At 48.0% G+C, this 21,207-nt stretch overlaps 1 protein-coding gene across 1 annotated transcript in view; it reads left to right on the plus strand.

Annotated features, from left to right (window-relative positions):
- DOCK2 (dedicator of cytokinesis 2) overlaps positions 1 to 21,207 on the plus strand; it is a 348,486-nt gene that overhangs the window by 139,253 nt on the left and 188,026 nt on the right. The window contains exon 27 of the mRNA XM_090288562.1: positions 14,509 to 14,604. Coding sequence (XP_090144688.1) covers positions 14,509 to 14,604 — 96 coding nt within the window. The remainder of the gene's footprint in view (positions 1 to 14,508; positions 14,605 to 21,207) is intronic.

A 21,207-nucleotide genomic window follows, 5' to 3' on the forward strand; every position in this document is an offset into this window, starting at 1 on the left:
GCCATGTTAACTGGAGAAAGCAGGGCTGCATGTGGCTGAGGGATTTTGAATGTATAAGGCCTTGAAGGAATCACAGATAAATGAGAAGTTAGATATGTTGCAGGGTTGGACTTATGGGTATATAATGTAATTTTTGGTTCTGGTAGAGTTTGCACAATAAATAATGAATGTTTTTAAAGAATGCTCTGCATAATTTAGAGGTATGATTTAAATGGAGAGACAGTTGATTTTGTCAGACATTATAATTTATGCATTTTTGTGAGGGATCGGAAATGTAAAAATGAAGACAACGCTAGTGTTGTTTTTAAACGTCCTCCTCTGGCTTGACAATCATCATGCTGGCTGTGGCAGGTGACAAAGGACAGATATGCCTCAAAGAACCTCATAAAGCAGCAGTAGAAATGCAATGAGCAGAGTCTGAAAGCAACTTCTGTGCAAAGCGAAGGATGTTTTCTTCTGTGAACAGAGCCACGGTCTTCAGGGAACAGATGAGATGCTTTGATATCAGGGGCTAGGGAAGGTTGGAGAGGAGTTATAACTTTCCAAAATAATCCCCCTGCAGAAGTCTAATTATTTATCTGCTTGAAACTTGTTCTGGAAGACAAGGGACAACACCGGATCCCCTTGGCTGTAGGGTAAAAGAAGCAGAGGGGATGGAACACACCTGAAAAAGAAGGGAACATACCACCCGCATATTTGCTTTTGGAGAGTAGATAACTTAGCCCATCTTTCCCTTCGCATGGGAGTCTGAGTTGATTAAGATGCAAATGGAGGTGCTACCACTCTCCTGTCTATCCATCCTTTCGTCCATCTGTCTCACCCCCCCCACACCCATCCGTGGACACATCCATCACATATTTGCTCATGAGCTTAGCGCTTACTCTGTGGCAAGCAGATGCTACACTTCGGATATTCCAGATTGAAAGATGCAGCTCCCGACTTCCAAGTAGTATAAATAAAATTTTGGGGAAACTCAGAAAAGAAGAACCACCTACCCTGCCTACGAGGAGGTGGGGCTTTGAGTGACAGAGTCAGGAAATACTTTCAGGTTATAACGACGGAGCTGGGTTTTTTGACTGTGAAGTAGGAGATTGGCGGGTGATGGGGACAAGGGCATCTCAGACACAGGTAAAACCCACTTTCAAAGGCATTCTGGTTGCTTTCTGTGGGAAGGACAAGCTGGCCAAGACTGGCTGTGTTAGGGCCTGGGAGAAACAAAACCTCCCAGACCCAAAGGACTGAATTCCCTCAACGAGCTGACTGCAGTCCAAGGTTGGGGTTGGGGGTGAATTCTGCTTCATGAAGACCTCGTGATGGTGGGAAGATGCTAATTGGATTTCTAGGGAGCAGGAGGGAATCCAAGACTCAATGCGAGCACGGCGAGACTGCCACAGGCCGAGGGAAAGGGTCGGAAGGGAGAACAGATAAGGCTGAGTTAGGTGTTAGCAGACTGTGCTGTGACTAGAGAAGAGCACTCTTATTGGGAAGCCCTACTTATTCTAGCAAAGGGCAGGTGCGGTGCACGCTTCTCCCAGTCAATTCTGACATACCTTTCTCAGGACATCTTCCTCGGCGCCCCCGTTGGGTTCGTTGTCTCCTTCCTGAGCTTTGCTAGCGCTCTGGGATAACTCTGTGGGGGCTCTTCCCGTAGTCGCTGCCAGCAGACTATGACCTCTGCAGTGCAGGATCTGGGCTTTCTCCGTCCCTGACTCCCCAGCACTGAGGACAGAGCAGGGCACATACTGAATATTCTACCTGGGTTGCCCGTCCGAATTACACGGAGGACATTTTACGGATAACAACACCTGGGCCTCAGCCCCAGAGATGTAGTCTGGGGTCAAACCCGGGCATGGGTATGTTCATATATTTAGAAAGTCGCTAGGTTATTCTCAAAAGGCAGCCGTTGTTATGAACCACAGAAGGGATGAACCATGGTTATGAAACACAGGGAATGTTTCTGGAGATACTGATTTATAACGAACACAAGCCTGGTCATCTCTTTTTTCGGTTGGGCAGGGGTTTGGGGAGGAGCAGCAGTCTGATGCCTGATGCCTCGGCAGCTTCCCAAGGCTCTCACTTCGCCCAGACCTCGAAACAAAGGCAGCAGGAGACAACTTCTAGAGGCTGCGCACTTCCTGGAGAGAAATGCAGTGCATGTCTAGGCACAGACACACGAGTCTAGTTCAAGGTGAATTGGCTGCACGAACCAGTGTGGCTGGGTTCTCACTGGCTGAGAGCACAAAGGGGCCAAGCATGCCGAGGAAGGACGTCCCTGCCTGCAGCTGATTAGGGAAGGATCGGGGCCACGGCTCCAAGTCGGGGCCACGTTCTTTTCATCTAGAACAGTCACCTGAACCCATATGTCTAACCAGACAATTTGGAAGAAAGCAGAAAAATAAACCAGTTCTCCCTGTCCCACATTTATTCTAGATATATAGGGTCAGTCAGAGAGAAAGAGGGAGTTGGGGAGGAGGGAGCCCACAACCTAAGCTTTCCAAAAAGAGTGGGGTGGGGATAATGGTAGATATCAGACATGTGATAGGACTTTTAAAATATGTCAGAGTCATCATTACAATTAGGGAACGGGGGAGAAAATCACACATGCTTTATCAACACTGAAGCACAGAGACACACAGTGTGGGGATTGGTGGGGAGGGAGAGAGAGAGCGCCTGTACTTTGCCAGATGAGGAGACATGATCTTGTTCTAGGACACAGTGGTTTTGGCGTAGGCACGCGGAGAGGGGCACCCGTCCTCTGCTGCTTGCTCTTCGTAGAGCTGGGCTTGTGGGGATGGCTTAGTTATAGCCCCCCTGAAACGGAAGCGCGATACCGACAGCTGTGTGACCGCGCACACAGATCAGCGGCTACACAGCCACCTCTCAGGTTCATTGCTCTCTTCCGGCCGATTCTCTTGCACTTCAGATTGACCTCCCTTCCCAGCTGAGGAGAAGAGGTTCGAGGGTAATATCTGAAAGCCTCCGGTTGGTGGTCGTTTTTCTCAGGTTTTTGGTATCAGTTATGCCTAAGCGGACATATCAGTGAGAGAGCAGGCTCTGAGTTCTGGCGGAGACACAGGGTGCTGGGATGTGTCATGAGACCTGTCTCTGAACTTAGATTTGCGCCTGCCTGACTTAGAAGGAATTTGTGGGGAAAGGGTCCATTTAAAAAAAAAAAAAAGAAGGGCAATAGAGTTGTGTTATGGGGAGATCCCGCTGGGGAGACCAGGTCAGTGGTCATTCAGTGAGCTGCCTGGTGCCTGTGTTCTCTCTCTGGAGGAGGGCTGCGTTATTAGTGGTATTTTCCCTGTTGGAAGGAGGGCAGAAGATTGTGTGCTTTTCCCCCCATCTCTTCCCCCTCTCTAAGAACCCCTCAGTCTTTGGTGTAGGGTCAAGCTGTGTTTGTTGTCGGGACCATTGAGGACGTCTAGGCCCCGAAGTTTCCAGATTCTCCATTCTGATTCCAGCCCCTCATCTCAGCAACTCGAGAGAATTAGCCTGAATTCAAAGGATGGCATTCTACCCATGGGACTTTAAGTATCAATAAAGCCTTGGACGTGTATTTGGGAAATAGTTTGGGGTGGCGGAGTATCGTGCTGATCCTTAGAGGCACTTCTCTGCCCCGTGGCTGAAGCCATCCCAGACCGGGTTGAAGGCCGCTGATAAAGTGGAGGCATGAAGCAGAAGGACACAGGAGAAACGCTCGCCCGCCCGTGGAGTGGGAGCGAGGGAGGCGGGCCGCAGTGGGGGCACGGAGGAAGGTCATTGGGAAGCCGGGCATGGAAGGCATTGCGTGGCTTTCCGGACAAAGAGTAGCAAAGGTTTTACGCCTAGGGAGTTCTCACCACCGTCTCTCCTGTGCCCGTGGACACAAGTTTTAAAATGGACCGTCTCCGAACCAAGCGGCATGTATTAAACATGAGGCGATCTGTTCACCCATTTAAAGAAGTAATAATAAATTCGTGCCATTTGTCATTTTCTGACCAGCAGCGTTAAACAGGGTGCTTACCTATCTCGTTTCCATTCAAACAAGCAATCTTGACATTGTAATTAGCCAATGTGGTAATACCGAAGAGGAGCCTACAATTTCTGTTGTGCTTTGTGAAATATTACGAATAGTTCACAGAGCCCCATTTCTACAGAGGAAACCCGAGGGAAGCCCATTGCTGCTGGGCCGGTTGGACATTTATCTCATTTGTTGCATTTGGATATTACAAGCAACACAAAATTGCTGCAAAAGCTGTGTACACAGTGCATGGGCCCTGCGGCCGAGAAGACATGGGTTCAAATCCAGCCCCACGACCTGTGGCTCTGCAACTTCAGACAAGTTGCCTAAACCTCAGAATGTCCTCAACAGTAGCACGGGGGGAAGCAGTGTAGCAGAAGGATGAGGTGTTTCTGTGAATTAAGTGAGATGGTGCACATAAAGCATTTAGTACAGCCTGTCATATATTCAGTAATTAAAAGTATTGAATGGGGATAATAATTAGAATGGTTAAGATGGGATTCTACTTATTCCCTGTGTTTTCCCAAGATGCATCAAGATGATAAATACAAGGCACACAGCCCATTCCCAGCACGTACTAAGAATTCAGCAAATGCTATCACCTGTGCTGTTCATCCACCGACCCCTCCTGTTCTGAAGAACTAACCTGAAAGCAGACACCCCGAGGTACATCTCATAAGTGGCCCCAGCCAGGCTCCATCCATCAGCATTAAGTTGTTAGGCTTACAGGAGGGGCGTTTGATTTTTGCTGCTCTAGGCTGCAGGTTGGAGGTTGCAGTGTATTTTAATAAAAGCCCCACAAAGCAACTTATAGGATCTGAATAAAAGAAACGCTTTTCTCTAAGTACAATCGGCTATTTTTTGTTGGAGTCAATAGTTTTGTTACTTTTTTTCCCCCTGATTGCTTTAAGTAGCTTTTTTTTTCACCTGCAAATGGAACTTAAAAGCATTTGATAAATGGAATAACATATTTCAGAGTTGTGCCTTTTAAAAAGATGTTAACCTGTGTGACTCTGTGATGCTCCTGTCAGCTGACAACAGCGCTCTGTCTTGTGAGCACCGGCGTCCCGTGGCCACGAGGCTGGGACAGGAGGGCCCAGGGAGGGGACCGCCCCGCCCCTATGCAGGGCTGCCTGCTATGCACCACCGCAGTCCCGGGGTGTATCCATTCAGTCCCCTGTGAGTGTGATTCCTTGGGTGTATTGACTGACTCCTTTTTTTTTTCCCCTGATTGGAAAGAGTTCTATTTTCTTTATTATCATAATTAATTATTATGAAAAACATTTTAAATTTATTTTTATTGTTTTTCTATTACAGTGGTCCCACTTTTTCCCCTATTGCTCCCCCCTCAGCCCCCCCTTCTCCTATAGTCAGTCCCCACCCCATTGTCCATGTCCATGTGTCATTTGTATGAGTTCCTTTACTAAACCCTTCCTCGACTTACCCCTTCTCTCCCTCCTCCCCACCCCCCTGATAACTATTACTCTGTACCTTGTTCAGTTTTGCTCATTTGCTTGTGTTGTTCATTAGTTTCCTGTATTAGGTGAGATCCTATGGTATTTGTCTTTCATTGCCTGGCTTATTTCACTAAGCATAATTCTCTCTAGTTCCATCCAGGTTGTCGCAAATGGCAGGAGCTCCTTCTTTCTTTGTGCCGCATAGTCTTCCATTGTGTATTATGGAAAATTTTAACAGACCATAGCGCGAGTACAATTATCCCGGTAACCTCACGTCTCTCCCTCTTCCCCCTACTCGGGGACATCATTGTTAAGGGTGTGCCGTGCAGTTTTCCAGATTTGGGGACATAGAGAAAAATATTTTTCAAAAACATACATGAGATTATATTGCTCATGGTAGCTGGTGGTCTCGCTTTACTGAATATATTTAAGGATATCTTGTCAAATCAAGACATATCTGCCTTCTTTTACTCCACTGTGCGGATAAGCTGTCATTTGTATAGTAGGATCCCTGATTTGGGGATGTTTATCTTGCTGCAGTTGGATATTATAAACAATACAGTATGCTGTAAGCAGCCGGGCACACAAATGTTTGCCTCATTGTTTACTCTGGGCAGATTTGCAGAGAGATTTATCACCTAAAACATGGAGGCAGCGGCAGTGATAAGCCTGGACCCAGAGTCAGACAGGCCTGGGCTGGAACTTGGACCAGTACTTACAGGTGGGGTGCGATCCCAACCCGAGGCTTCGTTTCTGGTCTGTAAATCTGCGATAATAGAAGTATTTCTTTCACTTCGTAGGTGCTTGCAGAATTTCTTACGCTAACGTGTGGGAAAGACTTAGAAGAGTACTTAACGTGTACTCAGAAAATACCAGCTGTCAGTGTCAGAACTGGCGACAGATTCGCAAAGCCATTCGGACATTGCGGGTGCCATCGTACGCAGTACATGGGTGAGCAACTGGGGCTCACTGAGCTGAGGTTGGTCAGCCCAGGGAGGGGGCAGAGTGGGTGGTAGCTCCATAACCTCTGTGCAAAGAGAGACTCTATTTTCATAGAACTGAGAAACATTGCAGCAGAAGTTGGGGGAGCCTAAGGCACCCCCACCCCCACTTCTTGGCGCCTCCCCCAGGCTTTGTATCCTGGAAGCAGCAGGGGATTCGACAGGGCCTGGGTTCAGGCTTGGCCTCCTGTGAGTGGCTACTTCCTGGGCAAGTTAGTCAACCTCTCTTTGATTCTCGTATCTCACATCTGGGGCTCCAATGGGGTTTTTGAAAAATTAAAAGCGATGATAGTTGTTAAGTCTCTACACATAGTTCTTAGCATATGGTATGACCTCAAGATTGCTAGGTAACTGCAGTGTCAGAAGAGAACCCCACCTTCTTTTCCTTCCATGGTGCCCCTCGACCACGGGAGCAGACTCTCCCCGCTAGAGGAGGTGAGCCCGTGGCTCAGAGACGCTCAGCACCACGTGACAGCATTGCCTGAGTCCTGCTGGGAAGCGGGGGCTTCCCCGTGGGCAGGAGAGGTGGAAATGGTGGGGTACACAGCACAGCCGGCTCTCACCTTCACTGGCCCCCTCTGCCGCTTCTCTGAGTCCCTGGCTGCCTCGGTTTCTTGCTTTACACAAAGCGGTTGTGCAGTCACATCCAGCCTTTCAGGACAGAAGCCCGGTCACACAGGAGGAGTGAAAAGGGCCTTGCACGTAGGACTCGTGAGAAAATCGCTGACCTCAAGGAGCCAAAGACAGAGAGAGCGACTCTGCTGTAGGTGGTCTTTGTTCCTCTCTTTGGGAAGTGAGCATACTGCCCCGGCTGGTGCGGCTTGGTTGGCTGGAGCGTTGTCCCGTAAACCAAAGGGTCCAAGGGGGTCGAGGGTTCGATTCTCGGTCCCAACACGCCCCTAGGTTGCAGTTTAGTCCCTGGTCAGGGCGTGTAGGAGAGGCAACCCATTGGTGTTTCTGTCTCACACTGATGTTTCTCTCCCTCTCTTTCCCTCCCTTCTCCTCTCTCTAAAAATCAAGAGGCATGTCCTCGGGTGAGGACTAAAAATAATTAACCAGCATTGGCTTCTAAATTAAAAAAGAAAAAGAAAAGAAAGTTAGGATATTTTCTTTGTAGGTGAGTGTTTGCAGTGCCTTCGAAATCAGACAGTTTGCAAAGACTCTTCACGGGGGGACACGCAGCAGAGAGAGACAGCAGCAGCTCTGGAGTGCAGCAGGTTTCACCATCTTTTCTTAAAAAGAAAAGGCCTTCGGGTGGAACTGCAGCTGGGACCTTGCGATCTTCATCTTAGTACTACAAAGGGCCTGAGACGAAGCAGGCGGGGTTAGGGGGTGGGGGGGAGCTGGGGTTGTCCACGGCGTGAACACAAGCCCCAGGCCGCCCCTGGGCCGCGGTGGCGGGAGCAGCAGGTCGGGCGTGGCCCCGCAGACCTAGTGTTCCCCTGTAGCTCTGACAACATTGCTTGTCACCGGCCAGGTGACCTTGTGCAAATCCCTACTGAAAACTGAGTGTTGCTTTCTGTAAAATCAGGGTCGCCCTAGAACTGTTCAAAATCTGACGTGGGCGTAACACAGTCACATTTTTGTCCTTTGGCTTTGTCACAGGCACTTCTATAAGTGAGCTCACTTATAAACATTTGAACAGGAAGATTGAGGTTTGGAATCCCCGTTAAGATGATAGATGAAACAGAGCTCTATATTTTGCATCTTCTGGAAAACCTACAGAAATAAAAGTCAAGGGAGTTTAGTAAAAGGAAGGTAACTATCAGATGGAAAAGTACTGAATGATTTAGCAGGCCCAGGAAGAGGGATTCCTAAGCCAGAAGCAGGAGAAGCTGACTGCTCATCTAATCTAAAGCCAAGGCTTCTGCCAAGCTCCAAACATGGAGGTAGCAGGGGCCCCTGGAGGTGGGGGTGGGGGTGGGGGAGGCCCTCCGACGAGCAGGGTGGCTCTCAAGTCCGAAAACAGCACCCGACTGTGCAGCTGAGACCCTGCAGGTTTGCTCTGTACAGAGGGCATAACAGAGGGCATCTGGGCGCAGCGAGGGCAGCGGTACCATCCTCCCAACAAGGTTTCAATCAAAGCGTGCATCTTAGAAGCTGAAGCCTCTGGCGCTTTCCTCCCACACCACTCCTGGAATGCTGGCAGCCAGGCCCGAAGCCTTCAGGCAAGAGATCAGAGAATTCTTGTCTGTGGGATTCAACCAGCCCGAGAAGAAAGGCGCGCACGGCTGGGTATTTGAGTCTCCCTAACCCACTGTCCCAAGCAGATCACCCTGCAGCGAGGCTCACAGACCACACGCTGTACTCGCGGGCTCAGAGTGGGTAAGCCACCTGGGAGTCACCGCCCTGGAGCGGGAACGGTCCAGCACGGGTTACAGAGAGCGAAGGAACAAACTCTCCTATGGAAGAAGAGGGCAAACCAAGCAGGCAGGGAGAAGCAGCTGGAGGAAAATGGAGACCGCAAGGCAAAGCAAACTTGTAGAACGGGCAGGGAGAATTTTGTAAAACAGAGGAGGCAATCATGCATGAGGGAAAAGGAAGTCTAAAGGACAGAAAACTGAGAGGAGGCTCCGCTTTTTCATTTTTCCCGATTTCTTTTTTTCTTTGGGGGAATAAAAAGTTGTATAAGAAATGGGAATTTGTTTACAACTCTGATAGGAATGACAGTTCCATATTAAAATATTGTAAATACTAAATAGTAAACAAAAATTATGCTATAACTTTATAGGAAGAAGGAGAAACGGAGAGAATACAGATGTCTAATAGTGCAGGGGGCCAATAAGGATGAAATTCTTTTCTTTTATGGTGCAGTTCATAGATAATGCTGAAAAGTGAACACATTTGTTTAAAGAAGGGCTAATACAAACATCTTTTTGGCCACATGACCGTACAGACGAAAGTAACAACTATATATGCTAAAGGAAATTAAAAAGTTCTTCCAGTGGTGGAACATGAGGAGCTGATGCGTTGTGGTCGTTTCATTACTTTTTTAAAATAAACATTGGAGAGTGTTTCTAAACTACATACATTTATAGCTTTGATAAAAAGAAACAAAATTTAACATCACCTTCGTTAAGTAGTCAGCATCACTTGTGTAGAATTAGAATTCTCAGATGGTTAAGATTAACATCATCTTATATAATTAGACAGCGAACACATTTTAAAGTTTTATTTTTTAAAAAATAATTTATTTGTTTATTTTATTTTATTTTTTAGACAGAGGGGAAAGGAGAAAGAGAGGGAGAGAAACATTCCTGTGTGGTTGCCTCTCATTGACGCCTCCCACTGGGGACCTGACATGCAACCCAGGCATGTGCCCTGACTGGGAATCAAACCAGCAACACTTGGCTCGCAGGCCGATGCTCAATGCACTGAGCCACAGCAGCCAGGGCTTAAAGTTTTATTGATAAAACTGGGGGGAAAGCCGACCAAAGAAAGAGTTGGTTCAAAAGTATTTAGGATCCTGAGTCTTGGGAGAGGAGATGCTTACACTGAATTGTCCTTGGATACAGGACACGTCAATTTTTCACAGAGCAATAGAACTATAACCTTTAGCAAACCAGCAAACATCACACTTTATTTTTCTACAAGTGGACCTCTGAGTTTACAAGGCTCTAAGACTTCTGCTTTCTAATCTGTTGTGGATGCAGAAATAAAATTGCATTTTTCAAGAGAGTAAAAGGACTGCCCTTGCTGGGCTTATCAGAAATGCGCTATTAAAACGTCACACAATCCTTATTTTGCTTTATTTTCAAGTTTTGGGATCTTTTCCTGAACACTTGCTATATATAATGTAAATGTGTATAAAATATATATAACAGATATTTTAAAAATAGGCACAGAAAACAGTGTCATTAAGTCCTACGAAGATGCTGCTGTCCATCTGCTCTGACCTGAGCACCCCCTCTTTATGAAAAGGGGTCTGGCTTGAGCTACAGTTAAAGACACATTAGAACCAAAGGGGGGTTTTTCTACCTGGCGACGTCAGAAGGGTTAAAAGAAAAATGAAAAAATGGGACCCCTTGTACAGAATTTGATTCAGTGTTGTGAAATACTGTGTGTTATTACTTCAAATCATCTCGTATATAATATGCTCTGTTTTTATTCTGGAAATGCTGGGGGGAATTAATAATCTTGAATTGCATTCTACAAAGTCCGGGGGCTGGCATAGTGCCTAGGGTGAGCCCAGAAGACAGGGATTGTGCCCCGACCAGCCACCCCACTGCCAGCTCTCTTTCCTCTATGCTGTGTATGGGCTTGTGTGTCTGATTGCATTTAGAGGAAGGACTCCAAGTTCCTTCCAGATAGCACTCACAGCCTACAATTATTAAGGGAAAAAAAAATCACTATGATTTGCAGTGTGTTTAGGTTGGATGGATTAATTCCCTTGCCAGGGCCGTAATGGGGAGACCGGCTTTGTCATTTCAATTACAAGCCACCATTTAGTTTGAGCCCGAAGACACTTTCCTAGAGATTCCCTCCACTCGTCTGGCACTGGAGCAATTAACAGCGGGTGATTTGTGGCTGCATTTTACTGCTTAGCACAGGTTTATCATCCTGAAAGTTTTCCATTTGCATATACGCTATACATTCTTTGGGTGACATCTCGATATATCCAGAGTTTAGATTATGCATCGCCTCTTCCTGCACTTTCTGCTACGTGCTGGGAATCTGCAAGCGTGGCTGGAAAGCTGCCGCAGGCCGAGGGGAGGCCGAGTCGCAGCTGCCACTTATTGAGGGCTCAGTATCTTTCCCTGCGTTCCTTTATTTATTCCTCAGAACAGCACTTTGGTTTTCTGTTGTTTGCCACCTTTTATAAATGCAGAAACTGACATTCGAAGAAGGAAAGTAATTTATCCTAGGTCACCCAGCTCAGATGAGCGGAATGGAGATTCAGACCAAACTCTCTGCCACATCACCTCTCATATTGGGACCTTCAAAGGGGAAGGAATTAAATTTGACAGGCTTCCACTTTTGAATACCGAACTTCCTGAGAAGTATAATTGCTGCTCTTTGGATGAAGAAACGGCTATTTAAAAGAAGCAGGGGGCAGGCAGAAAGAAGGTCAAGAGAAAATGGTTTTATTATCTCTATTGGTGAAGGAAGAGAGAGAGATAGCCCTGGGTGGGGGCGGGGGGGGCATCAAATGGAAACCATTATATGAATTGTTAGTGGGCTTAGATTGATGAAATTGCAAAGAAATGCAGAGAAGATAAGGGGGTAATGAATGCATAGTACTGAAGACTTTCTAAAGGGAAAGAAAAGATCAGACATGACTGAAGGCAGAAGTTGGCCCCATGGAGGGTGGGGTCTATCCAGCCTTACCGATGGAATGAGGCTCATAAGGTCCCAAAATAGCAGCCAGAGATCTTTGTTCCTGCTCCTGGCTCCCTGGGTGAGTCTGGGCAAGGAGCAGGCTCTGTAGCCAGGCTGCTGGGTTTGAATCGTTTTTTCTTTGACTTTGTAGCTGGGTGAGCCTGGACAGGTTACTTAACCTCTCTGAGCTTCAGTTTTCTCCTCTGAACCATGAATATGAATATCATAATGTTGCCCATCTTGTTGTGAGATGAGGTAGTTGGTGTTAGAAGGGCACCAGGCATTTAGTAAGCACTCAAAAAAAAAAAAAAAAAGTTAGCTATTTTTGTTACTACCATGAGCATCACATTCACGTAACATAAACAAAAAAAAATGTAGATTGTAAGTCAGTAAAGAGGCTTGAAGAAATAAAGGAGAAAAGTCAGGCAGGAGAGAGGCTCGCCTGCAGTCAAGAATTAAGGTTGCTGTCATCTCCCCAGCCCCGAAGCGTCAGGAGGAAAGCGCCAGACGTGAGGAAGGGGCTGCATGAGGGGAGGGGGCCCAAACCCAGCAATAGACTGAGGTCAGATAGAGCATAACTTGTTTCTCTGAAACATAAGCTTTGACGGAAGCCCCGGGGGCAGAGGTTCTGCTGGGGAGCTCCGTGGGCCCGGAGAAGCGGGGACTAGCCAAAGCGGAGAGGTGGGTCTGGGGAAGAAAGAGAGAGAGGAATCTCCGGCCTGTTTGTCTTAGACGCCAACCATCCTCCAAAGCACGCTGGGAAGGGAAAACAGTCTTTAGTCACATCTTTTTTCTGTTTTTTCCTGCAAACTCGTTTTCCTTTCGTGGGTTACGTTAAGAGACAAACCACAGCTCAGTGGAAAGCAGCTGAGTTTCGTAAGGTGCGCGTGGCTAGGTGTGAGCGGTCATCGCTCTTCTGCAGTCATTTACGCAGCGCTTCCTTTATGTCGGGCCCTGGCAAGGTCCTGGCGACACGGGTCAGGTCGTTCCCATCCCCGAGTCTCTGCCTCAGGCTTCATGGGGTGATGTGTCATGCTCCTCAGCTGCCAGGGAAAGCTACATGAAGTTCATAATCACCAGTGCCCCGGCTCTGCCTCAGACCGACAGGATCGCCTGCAGTGGAATGGGGCATGAGCCTTTGCCCCGAGCTGCATGCGTCACTTTTATGCACTTTCTGCTCCATGCTGGGAATCTGCTAGCTGGGCCGGAAAGACTGGTCTCTCATGGTCTTTGAACCTTGAAAGAGCGGTGAGAAACCTACATTTTATAGATGAAGAAATTGAGGCGCGGAGAGGTTAAGTGATAAATGAGGTTGCGTGGGGCACATGCAGAGGTGGCGCTCAGACCCAGAGCTGCTGAATTTAAAATCCTGGGACCTTTCCACTTGGCCATGACCACCCTCCCAGGTGTGCATGGAGGAAACTATGCAGGATCGGAGAATAGAGGGGAAAGTTCATGAAACCATCGCCTCCCACAGCAAATGCTCCCAAAGCACCTACAAGACCTACCCGAGGCTCAGGGACTCCTATTTAAAGTGGGCAGAACCCCATAAGCGTCACAACCTGGCTCCCCGTGGATTTCCCCCAAGGTGGATCACGCAGCTTCCACTGCACAAGTACCCCACGGTTACGGTGTCCGTCACATTAACCCAGTCCTGGGCTCCAGAAACACCAGCTCCACTGTTTGTCCTTCCAGCCTAGCAGGGGATCGTGGCTGCCTGCAATGGGTGATCTTGTTTGGCTTCTCAGCATCTTCATCACCTGTATAACCCGTCCCCTGCATGACATTCCCTCCTTATTCCAGGCTACAGCCTATTACACAGGTGAAGGGGCCAAGTGCAGAGAAGCTAAGTGACCCGGCCAATGTAGCGCAATAACTCCTGCCCGAGTTAGTCAACTTTCTAACTCAGAAGTTTCTGATTCCAGAGCTTAAGCTCTTAATCGCTAACTTATATTTAATATGGTTAGTGGGATTCCTGGTGTCTAGTGCCGGTGCTATGCCCTGGCTGGTTTAGCTCAGTGGATTGAGCGTCGGCCTGCGAGCTAAGTGTCGCTGGTTTGATCTTCCAGTCAGGGTACATCAGAGAAGGAAAACTCTGACTCCAAAAAACCTCCGCTGCCTTGCGGCATACCTCTTCAGGGGAAAGGCTAAGAGAGTAAACCCCGACAGAAAATCCGGAGCCGGAGTCCCTAAGGCGGTTTGACGTTGTAGTCAACACCGGCAACTCCTGCGGCGCACCTGAAGCCAAGCTGTATTGACTCCGTCTTTCCCTTGGACCCTTCAGCTGCGAAGAGAGGGGGGGGTCTGCTGCATGGGCAACAGCAGACCCTCCATATCACCCTGCCCAGGCTCTGTAGCTTCAGCGTCATCGCAAGATGTCGATTCAACACGGGAGGAGACAGATACCATGTCACTCCCGAGTCGGACTGCACAGCCATTCTCGGCGGTGCAGATAGACTCTTAAGAAGCTACACCATCGTCTCTCGAGACGGACGGCTGCCGACGACGAGTGCCGGTGCTGATGGCGATGGAGATAAGATGACAACAGTGATGATGATGATAATGATGACAATGTCAATGGTGGTGGCAATGGTGGTGGTGGCAGTAGGGCTGGTGGTGATGATGATCTTGGTGATCACCATGTCTGACCACCGTTGAGTATCCTTTGGAAGAGGTGTGCAGATACAAGGTCACGGTTGTCACTCAGATGTCTCTGACTGTGTTACAGGCCTTCACTTACCACCACATCCAAGAGATCATGGTTCAGCTGCTCCGCACGGTGAACCGGACAGTCATCACGATGGGGAGGGATCACGTCCTGATTGTGAGTAGATCTCTTCTTTTGTCAAACATTGCAAAGTGTTCATGGTCAAGGAATGGATTTCCTGAAGCACCAGGTCATGCTGAGGACCAAGCGCCCATCACTGCTTTGTGTTGGAGTGCAAGGGTCAGGTGTTTTTCTCTCTGAGCTGGGAGAACATGAGCGTTAACACATGTTGCTGAAATAAAACAAGACTTTGGAGTTGCCTACCAAGTTGCGCATGCCAGTGGGGATGAAATGTCACTGGCAAAGATGGAGAAGTGGGAGAAGATCTTTGTGAGTGGGCCTGCCAGATTGCTCCACATTCACGCCCACGAGGGACCTTTACTTCTGGCCTAGAGCCAAGCAGTGCCCACTCACAGGGTCCTGTGAGCTTGGTTTTCTAAGTGGCTTCACTGTGTGTTAACTTTTCCCATAGATGTCAGTTCACTCAAGGCCACTGCTAAGTTCTGGGTTATTCTTTTGCACAAACACTATATTCTGTAGATCAGGAGATTTCTGTCCCCTAGTCTGATTATTTTTTTCTCTCCAGACACAGAGTCCATCCCTAACCCTTTAACCTTTACCCATCTTGCTCTAGTCAAAAGCTAATGCTTACCGGGGCCAGTCACCAACATAAATGAGCATGTCCCACCATGTCACTCTTGCTCAGACTCACCAGTAGTTTCCCATCTCACCCCGGGTGAAGTGCCCTCAGCCCCTTGCTCATTCCTTTCCGTGTTCCTCCCTCATATAAAGCACAATTCCATTTGCCATTTTTGTGTCTTGGCCCACTTCTCCTTCAGGTCTGAGGACTTGTTCCACCATGCTAATCAGATGCCAGCTCAGTGCCATCTAATCGGAGAGGCTTCCCTTCCCCACGGCCCCGTTACAACACCCGCCCCCTCTGTCCACCCCCTTTCAATCTCTGCACCTTACTCCTTCAGGTTCCTTAGTACTTACCACCACCTGAAATAGATATTTATAGCCCTTTAGTTGTTTGGTTATGTTAGACTCTCCTTGTGAGGGTCTGCGCTCCAGGAACGTGAGGAACTCTGTCTTGTTCGTTTGCATCTTCAGGCCCTACAACAGTGCCTGGGCACCCCGTGGGGGCTTGATAAATACTTGTTGGATGGACAAGCGAATGAAGGAAGGAAGTGTACCAGCAGGGACCTGGATGTTTAAAAAGGTCAAGTGCTATTCAGCTCTGATGATACCATGCAGGTGTGGGTCTGATGATGCCATGTGGATATGGGTCTGATGATGCCATGCGGATATGGGTCTGATAATACCATGCGGGTGTGGGTCTTATGATGCCATGTGGATATGGGTCTGATGATGCCATGCGGATATGGGTCTGATAATACCATGCGGGTGTGGGTCTGATGATGCCATGTGGATATGGGTCTGATAATACCATGCGGGTGTGAGTCTTATGATGCCATGTGGATATGGGTCTGATGATGCCATGTGGATATGGGTCTGATAATACCATGCGGGTGTGGGTCTGATGATGCCATGCAGGTGTGGGTCTGATGATGCCATGCGGATATGGGTCTGATAATACCATGCGGGTGTGAGTCTTATGATGCCATGTGGATATGGGTCTGATGATGCCATGCGGATATGGGTCTGATAATACCATGCGGGTGTGGGTCTGATGATGCCATGCAGGTGTGGGTCTGATGATGCCATGCGGGTATGGGTTGAAACTGTCAACTTCTCACAAGAAGCTGAAAACCCATATAATTTATGGGAAATTCCCTGATACGTGTTGGCAGATAACTTAAAGTGAACATTGATTGTGGATACACTATGGTCCTGCTTCATGGACACAGAACATTAGGTGCTGAGTGTTATTCTAACTGTAGGTGGGCAAGGACTTGTCCCTTGGAAGCAACGGAGTGTAACAGTCTGTCCACCCATGCAGCTCTGTCCACGTGTGTCAATGCACATATACTTAATGTGTATGTATTACCGCACATTTCGGGGAGTGGGGGCAGCATGGAGCGCGCCAGCTGTGCCAGGCACGCCTGCCCTCCTGGTGCCTGCCAGTTGTCTCACTTGCCATCCTGCCACCTTAGGAGGCTCACCACTTCTTGTTCGGTTACAAGCCCTCATGTCTGTGCGCACCGTAACACGCCTTAGATACACGCCTTATGCCGCCTCTAATCTTGATTCCTTTGCTTTGGAGCCAAACCTGAAGATGGTCATCAATCCATTTGGTTCATTTCATACACTGCAGGCTCTTAACTCTCTTTCTCCTTTAGACGTGATTCTTTCAGGTAGAGCCTGGATCATAGAAGGTACCAAATCACGGGTGTTTATTGTTATTTTCCTTTCTCTCGTGTATAAGGCCCTTCTCTGCCTCTTTGCACTAACAACACAGGCAGGTGGCCACGGTTTGGCCCTCATTCACCACAGCCAGTTCTCTGAACTTTTTATTTGACGCTCTGCCCTGGTTGCTCGCCCTTCCAACACACGCCCCTCACTGCTGCCCGTCGGTCTTCGCCTGGACACTGCCCTACTCTAGAGTGTTCAGTGGCTCCCTACTGCCTACCAGATTAAGTCAGAAGTGCATTAGTCTGTCTGTCCCTTCTCTGCTATGTCATCTGGCCGCCACTAAATCTTTCCCTTTCATTTCTTTTTCTCCATCCAAACATCCAGCCCAAACAGGTGTCTGGATATTGCCCAGACACACCTGGCACATTCTCACTTTCATGCCACTCTTCGTCTGGGGTTCCTTTAGGTGCCATCTTTGGAATCCTATCTGGTCTTCAAGGTCCGGCACAGATGTGTTTCCTCATAAGGCTCCCCTGAATCTCACCCACCTGGTTGGGAGACCCCCCAACTCTTCTAGATCACATAGCTCTCTCGTCCTTTTGCTTAAAACAGCTGTGTAGACGTGTCAGCCACAGACTGGAAAACTGGATGATGAGTCTGAGTGAATACGTGCAGTCGTACCGGCATCGCCGTAATTCAGTTAAGAGCCCTGCCTTCCTCCCACAGGGTCCCACTTGCGGTCCCATCCACCCCCGACCCTCCGCCCCGGCCCCGAGCAACCAGCCACTCACCTGCTGTCTGGCTCTTCAGATCTGCCTTCTCCAGACAGTTCATAGACGTGAAACTGCACGTTTGAGGCCTTTTGCGTCTGATTTATCTTCTTGGAATGGTATTTTGAGGTTCATTGATATTTTAGGCCGTGTAAGTGCTCAATCCTTTTCGTTGCTGAGCAGTAGCCATGCGTTTTACGCAAGTACCCCCGTTTTGTGTGCCTGTTCACTAGCTGATAGACGCTGGAATTGTTTCCAACTGGTGGCGATTGTGTATAATGCTGCGATGAATATTCACACACAGTTTGTGTGAACATATTTTAGTTTCTCTCGGGTAGAAACCTAGGACTGGAATTGCTGGGGGAATGTGGGAAAGGGACGTCTCACTCCCTAAGAAACTGCCAGACTTTCCCATAGTGCCCGTACCGTCTCCATCCCCGCCTGCAGCGGTGGGTTCCGGATTATCTACCTTATTTGCACTTAGTACTGTCAGTCCTTTCGATGACAACGCTTCTGGTGGATTTGTAACAATTCTAGTTATAGCTCATCGTGGTTTTAATTTGCATTTCCCTGATGACTAATGCTTTTGAGCATTTTCCATGTGCTCCGCATCTTTCTTTCTTTCTTTCTTTTTTGAGTCATTTTTATCTGTGAACTTGACATACGTGACTCCTCTCTTATACCTAAGACTCTTGAGGCCTGGACCAATCAATAGAACAGGATAATAATAGACCCTGTTTTATAGAGTTGCTCTGAGGATTAAATGAAATGATATGCTAGAAGCATCTGCACAGGTGGTTTTTATACATAATATTCATTTATTCATCCACTGAGTATTTTGTGAGAACTTCTTGTATACTCAGTACAAAGACTCAGAAATGAGTCAGCTATGGTGTCTGCCCTTGGGAAAACCATGGCCTCCTCCAACGGGAAGTCTCTCAAGTGCCCCAGTTCCTTGTGTCCCAAACCCAACTCATCACCCAACTCCGGAGCCCACTCCACAGTCTCCCTGGGTCCAGGATCTCAGTGTATGGTCCTGACCTCCTCTCGACCTCTCCCCCTCGCTCATCTGCCACTTCTGATCACCCACGAAGTGCTGCTGTGTTCAGTACCCCTGGCCTCAGCCCTCTGCTCCTGGCTCTCATTGGCTCTCAGGGCCCCTGGACGCGCTCAGTTACTGGGCTCACTGCACGTGGTGCGTTGCGCGGTGATTTTCCATGTTTGTGATTCAGGCCCCCCGCATTCTGTAAACTTCCTGGAGAGCCAGGACCACATTTTACTCATTCTTTTATCCTCAACACCCAGCAGGGTGCCGGGCATACTGTGGGCACTCAATACATGTTTGCTGAAATAATGAGTGAAATACTCCCCTCAAATGCTGTGCTCGATCAAACCTTCATATTTTTGCGCGTGCTTTTCCCTCAGTGTCGGTCACTTTTCCTTCTTCAACGAGTGCTCTTTCTAAATGTGGGGAGCCAGCCCCCGTCTCGGGGAGGTGGGCGGCAGGGTAAGGAATTGCCTGCTCAGACTCCTCCCGCCCACCCCACCGCCGGGCTGATTCCAGGAACCCGGCCGAAGCCCTGAGTGGGAGCTGTGTCATCAGTCTCAATGACCCTTGAGTCTGCTGGTGTGATTACGCCGCCAGGAGTGCTGAGGGAGGAGAGCCGGAGGTGGGGAGCGGGCTGTGCTATGCGAGGAGGAAGAAGCAAACAGGCTTCTCTCAAGATACAGCTTCATTGTCACGAAACAGGCATCTCCAGCAAGTCTTAGAATAGAACCATCTCTTCCAAATTAAAGAAAATGATGTTGGAAAGTAATTACTCTGAGGTCAAGGGTCCCTGTCCTAGCGCTGAAAGCCCCAATTTGACTTCAAATTGAAATCTGACAGGGAGGAGAGATCCCCATTCCAGCTGTCACTTTTAATTTTCCAGTTATGATTTTTATCGGTTACCTTTCATTGCTTGGGAATATTAAACAAGCCCTATTTATGGCAAACACCTGACATATATCGTACTTCTGAAATCCTGAGAAGGCTTCGGTCGGGCATGGGGCAGCTGGTTTCTCTCAGTCATTAAGGGATTAAATGGTAACATTTTTTTCTCATTTGTAGGAGTGGGAACACTGCGGTAAAAGGTGTTCGCTGTTAGACTTTCAGGAGCCACAGGGCCAGGATGATTGCTTCTTGCGCATAGCGCATTGTAATTATCAAGTGCTGGAAATAACCATTCCTGCCTTTTTCTCGAGATTGCCTGCCTGAACAATGAGGTGTCTATGGTGACAAAGGAGCAGAAGGAAATTTTACAAAAACAAAAAGCAGAAGACTTTTACGTGGCTGCTGCCCTATCTTCCTCTCTGCCAGGATCTAGTCTATCTAGTTTACTTACACAGCCGCGGGCTCCGACTTCCGTGCCGAGAAAGGCAGCGTGGGTTAGTAGAAAGGATATTTTGGACAAGGGAGAGTGGGGGAAAGTCTCCACACTCATTCTGCAGAGAGTTGGCTCTGTGACTTTGCACTGATTTCACCGCTCTAGACCTAGACCTTGATTTCTTCTGAGCCATGGACGCTATCACTTTTGAGATGTTTTTCCTATATCGAAGTTTCTTAACTTGGCCAGTGCCCATACTCTTTCCCTATCTCCCAAGCTCCTGAGCCTGGGACAGAAAATAGATGTCATGTCATGGACCAAGTCTGGTCGGTTGGTACTAACTGCCTATAGGACTGCATTGAGAAAGATTCAGAGGCTACCTCTTGGCTCAGTGGGAAGAAGTGCTGAATTGATTAGTGATGTCTCTCATGAGCATAAGATTGGAGAACCGTGATGTGTGCAAGACGTTTGCAAATATTATTTATGGATTGAAATCACTGGTGTTTTTCTGGTCCAGTCCAAAAGGTCTTGTATAACCAATATTCTCTTCCACATAGTCTTGGTTCCTTTAAGAAGGCTGTGGTTTAAGAGCAGAAGATAATGGGAAAAAAAAATAATCCGAGAGTTTACATTTTACCAGGGAATGATTTCTACATATCACATGTCATATTTTATAAAATATGAGGTGCACCATGGTTTTAGATTCCTAAAGAACATGCTACCAATTTCACTGTGACATGGTGGTTTATTATTGCATTGATTGCTCTCTTCGGAGATGTTAACATAGAAAAAGCAAGTTTGACTGAAGACCCCTACTATGTGATGGAGCATATCTTTGGGTCTTCACAGGTGATTGTCATCATCTCTCATTCAGGGAATAAACTGAGCATCATGGTCAAGGTCAGAAAGCTAGTAGCAAGGTGGAATGTGAACCAGGGGCATAGTTATGCTGTTCCATAGGTCTTGGAACGATGTGAGGGAAAATTCCAGGCTTGTCTGCGTGGGGGTTGGGGGGGGCATGTCTCAGGGAACCCTTATGGCCAGTGCATCTCGCCTCTGATTGCTCCAGAGCAGGCTGTCCCCTAGTGCTGGGGATAGACACCCTCACTGGGAGAACCCACCATAGGATGTAAACACTGTCAGAAGTTCTTGGAAGGAAAACGATCTGGTAATTTTGTTAAAGTTGGGATCTAGCTTTTATTTCAGGG

This window comes from Furipterus horrens, unplaced genomic scaffold (genome assembly GCF_987537825.1).
Source record: "Furipterus horrens unplaced genomic scaffold, mFurHor1.1.pri manual_scaffold_10, whole genome shotgun sequence".
NCBI lineage: Eukaryota > Metazoa > Chordata > Mammalia > Chiroptera > Furipteridae > Furipterus > Furipterus horrens.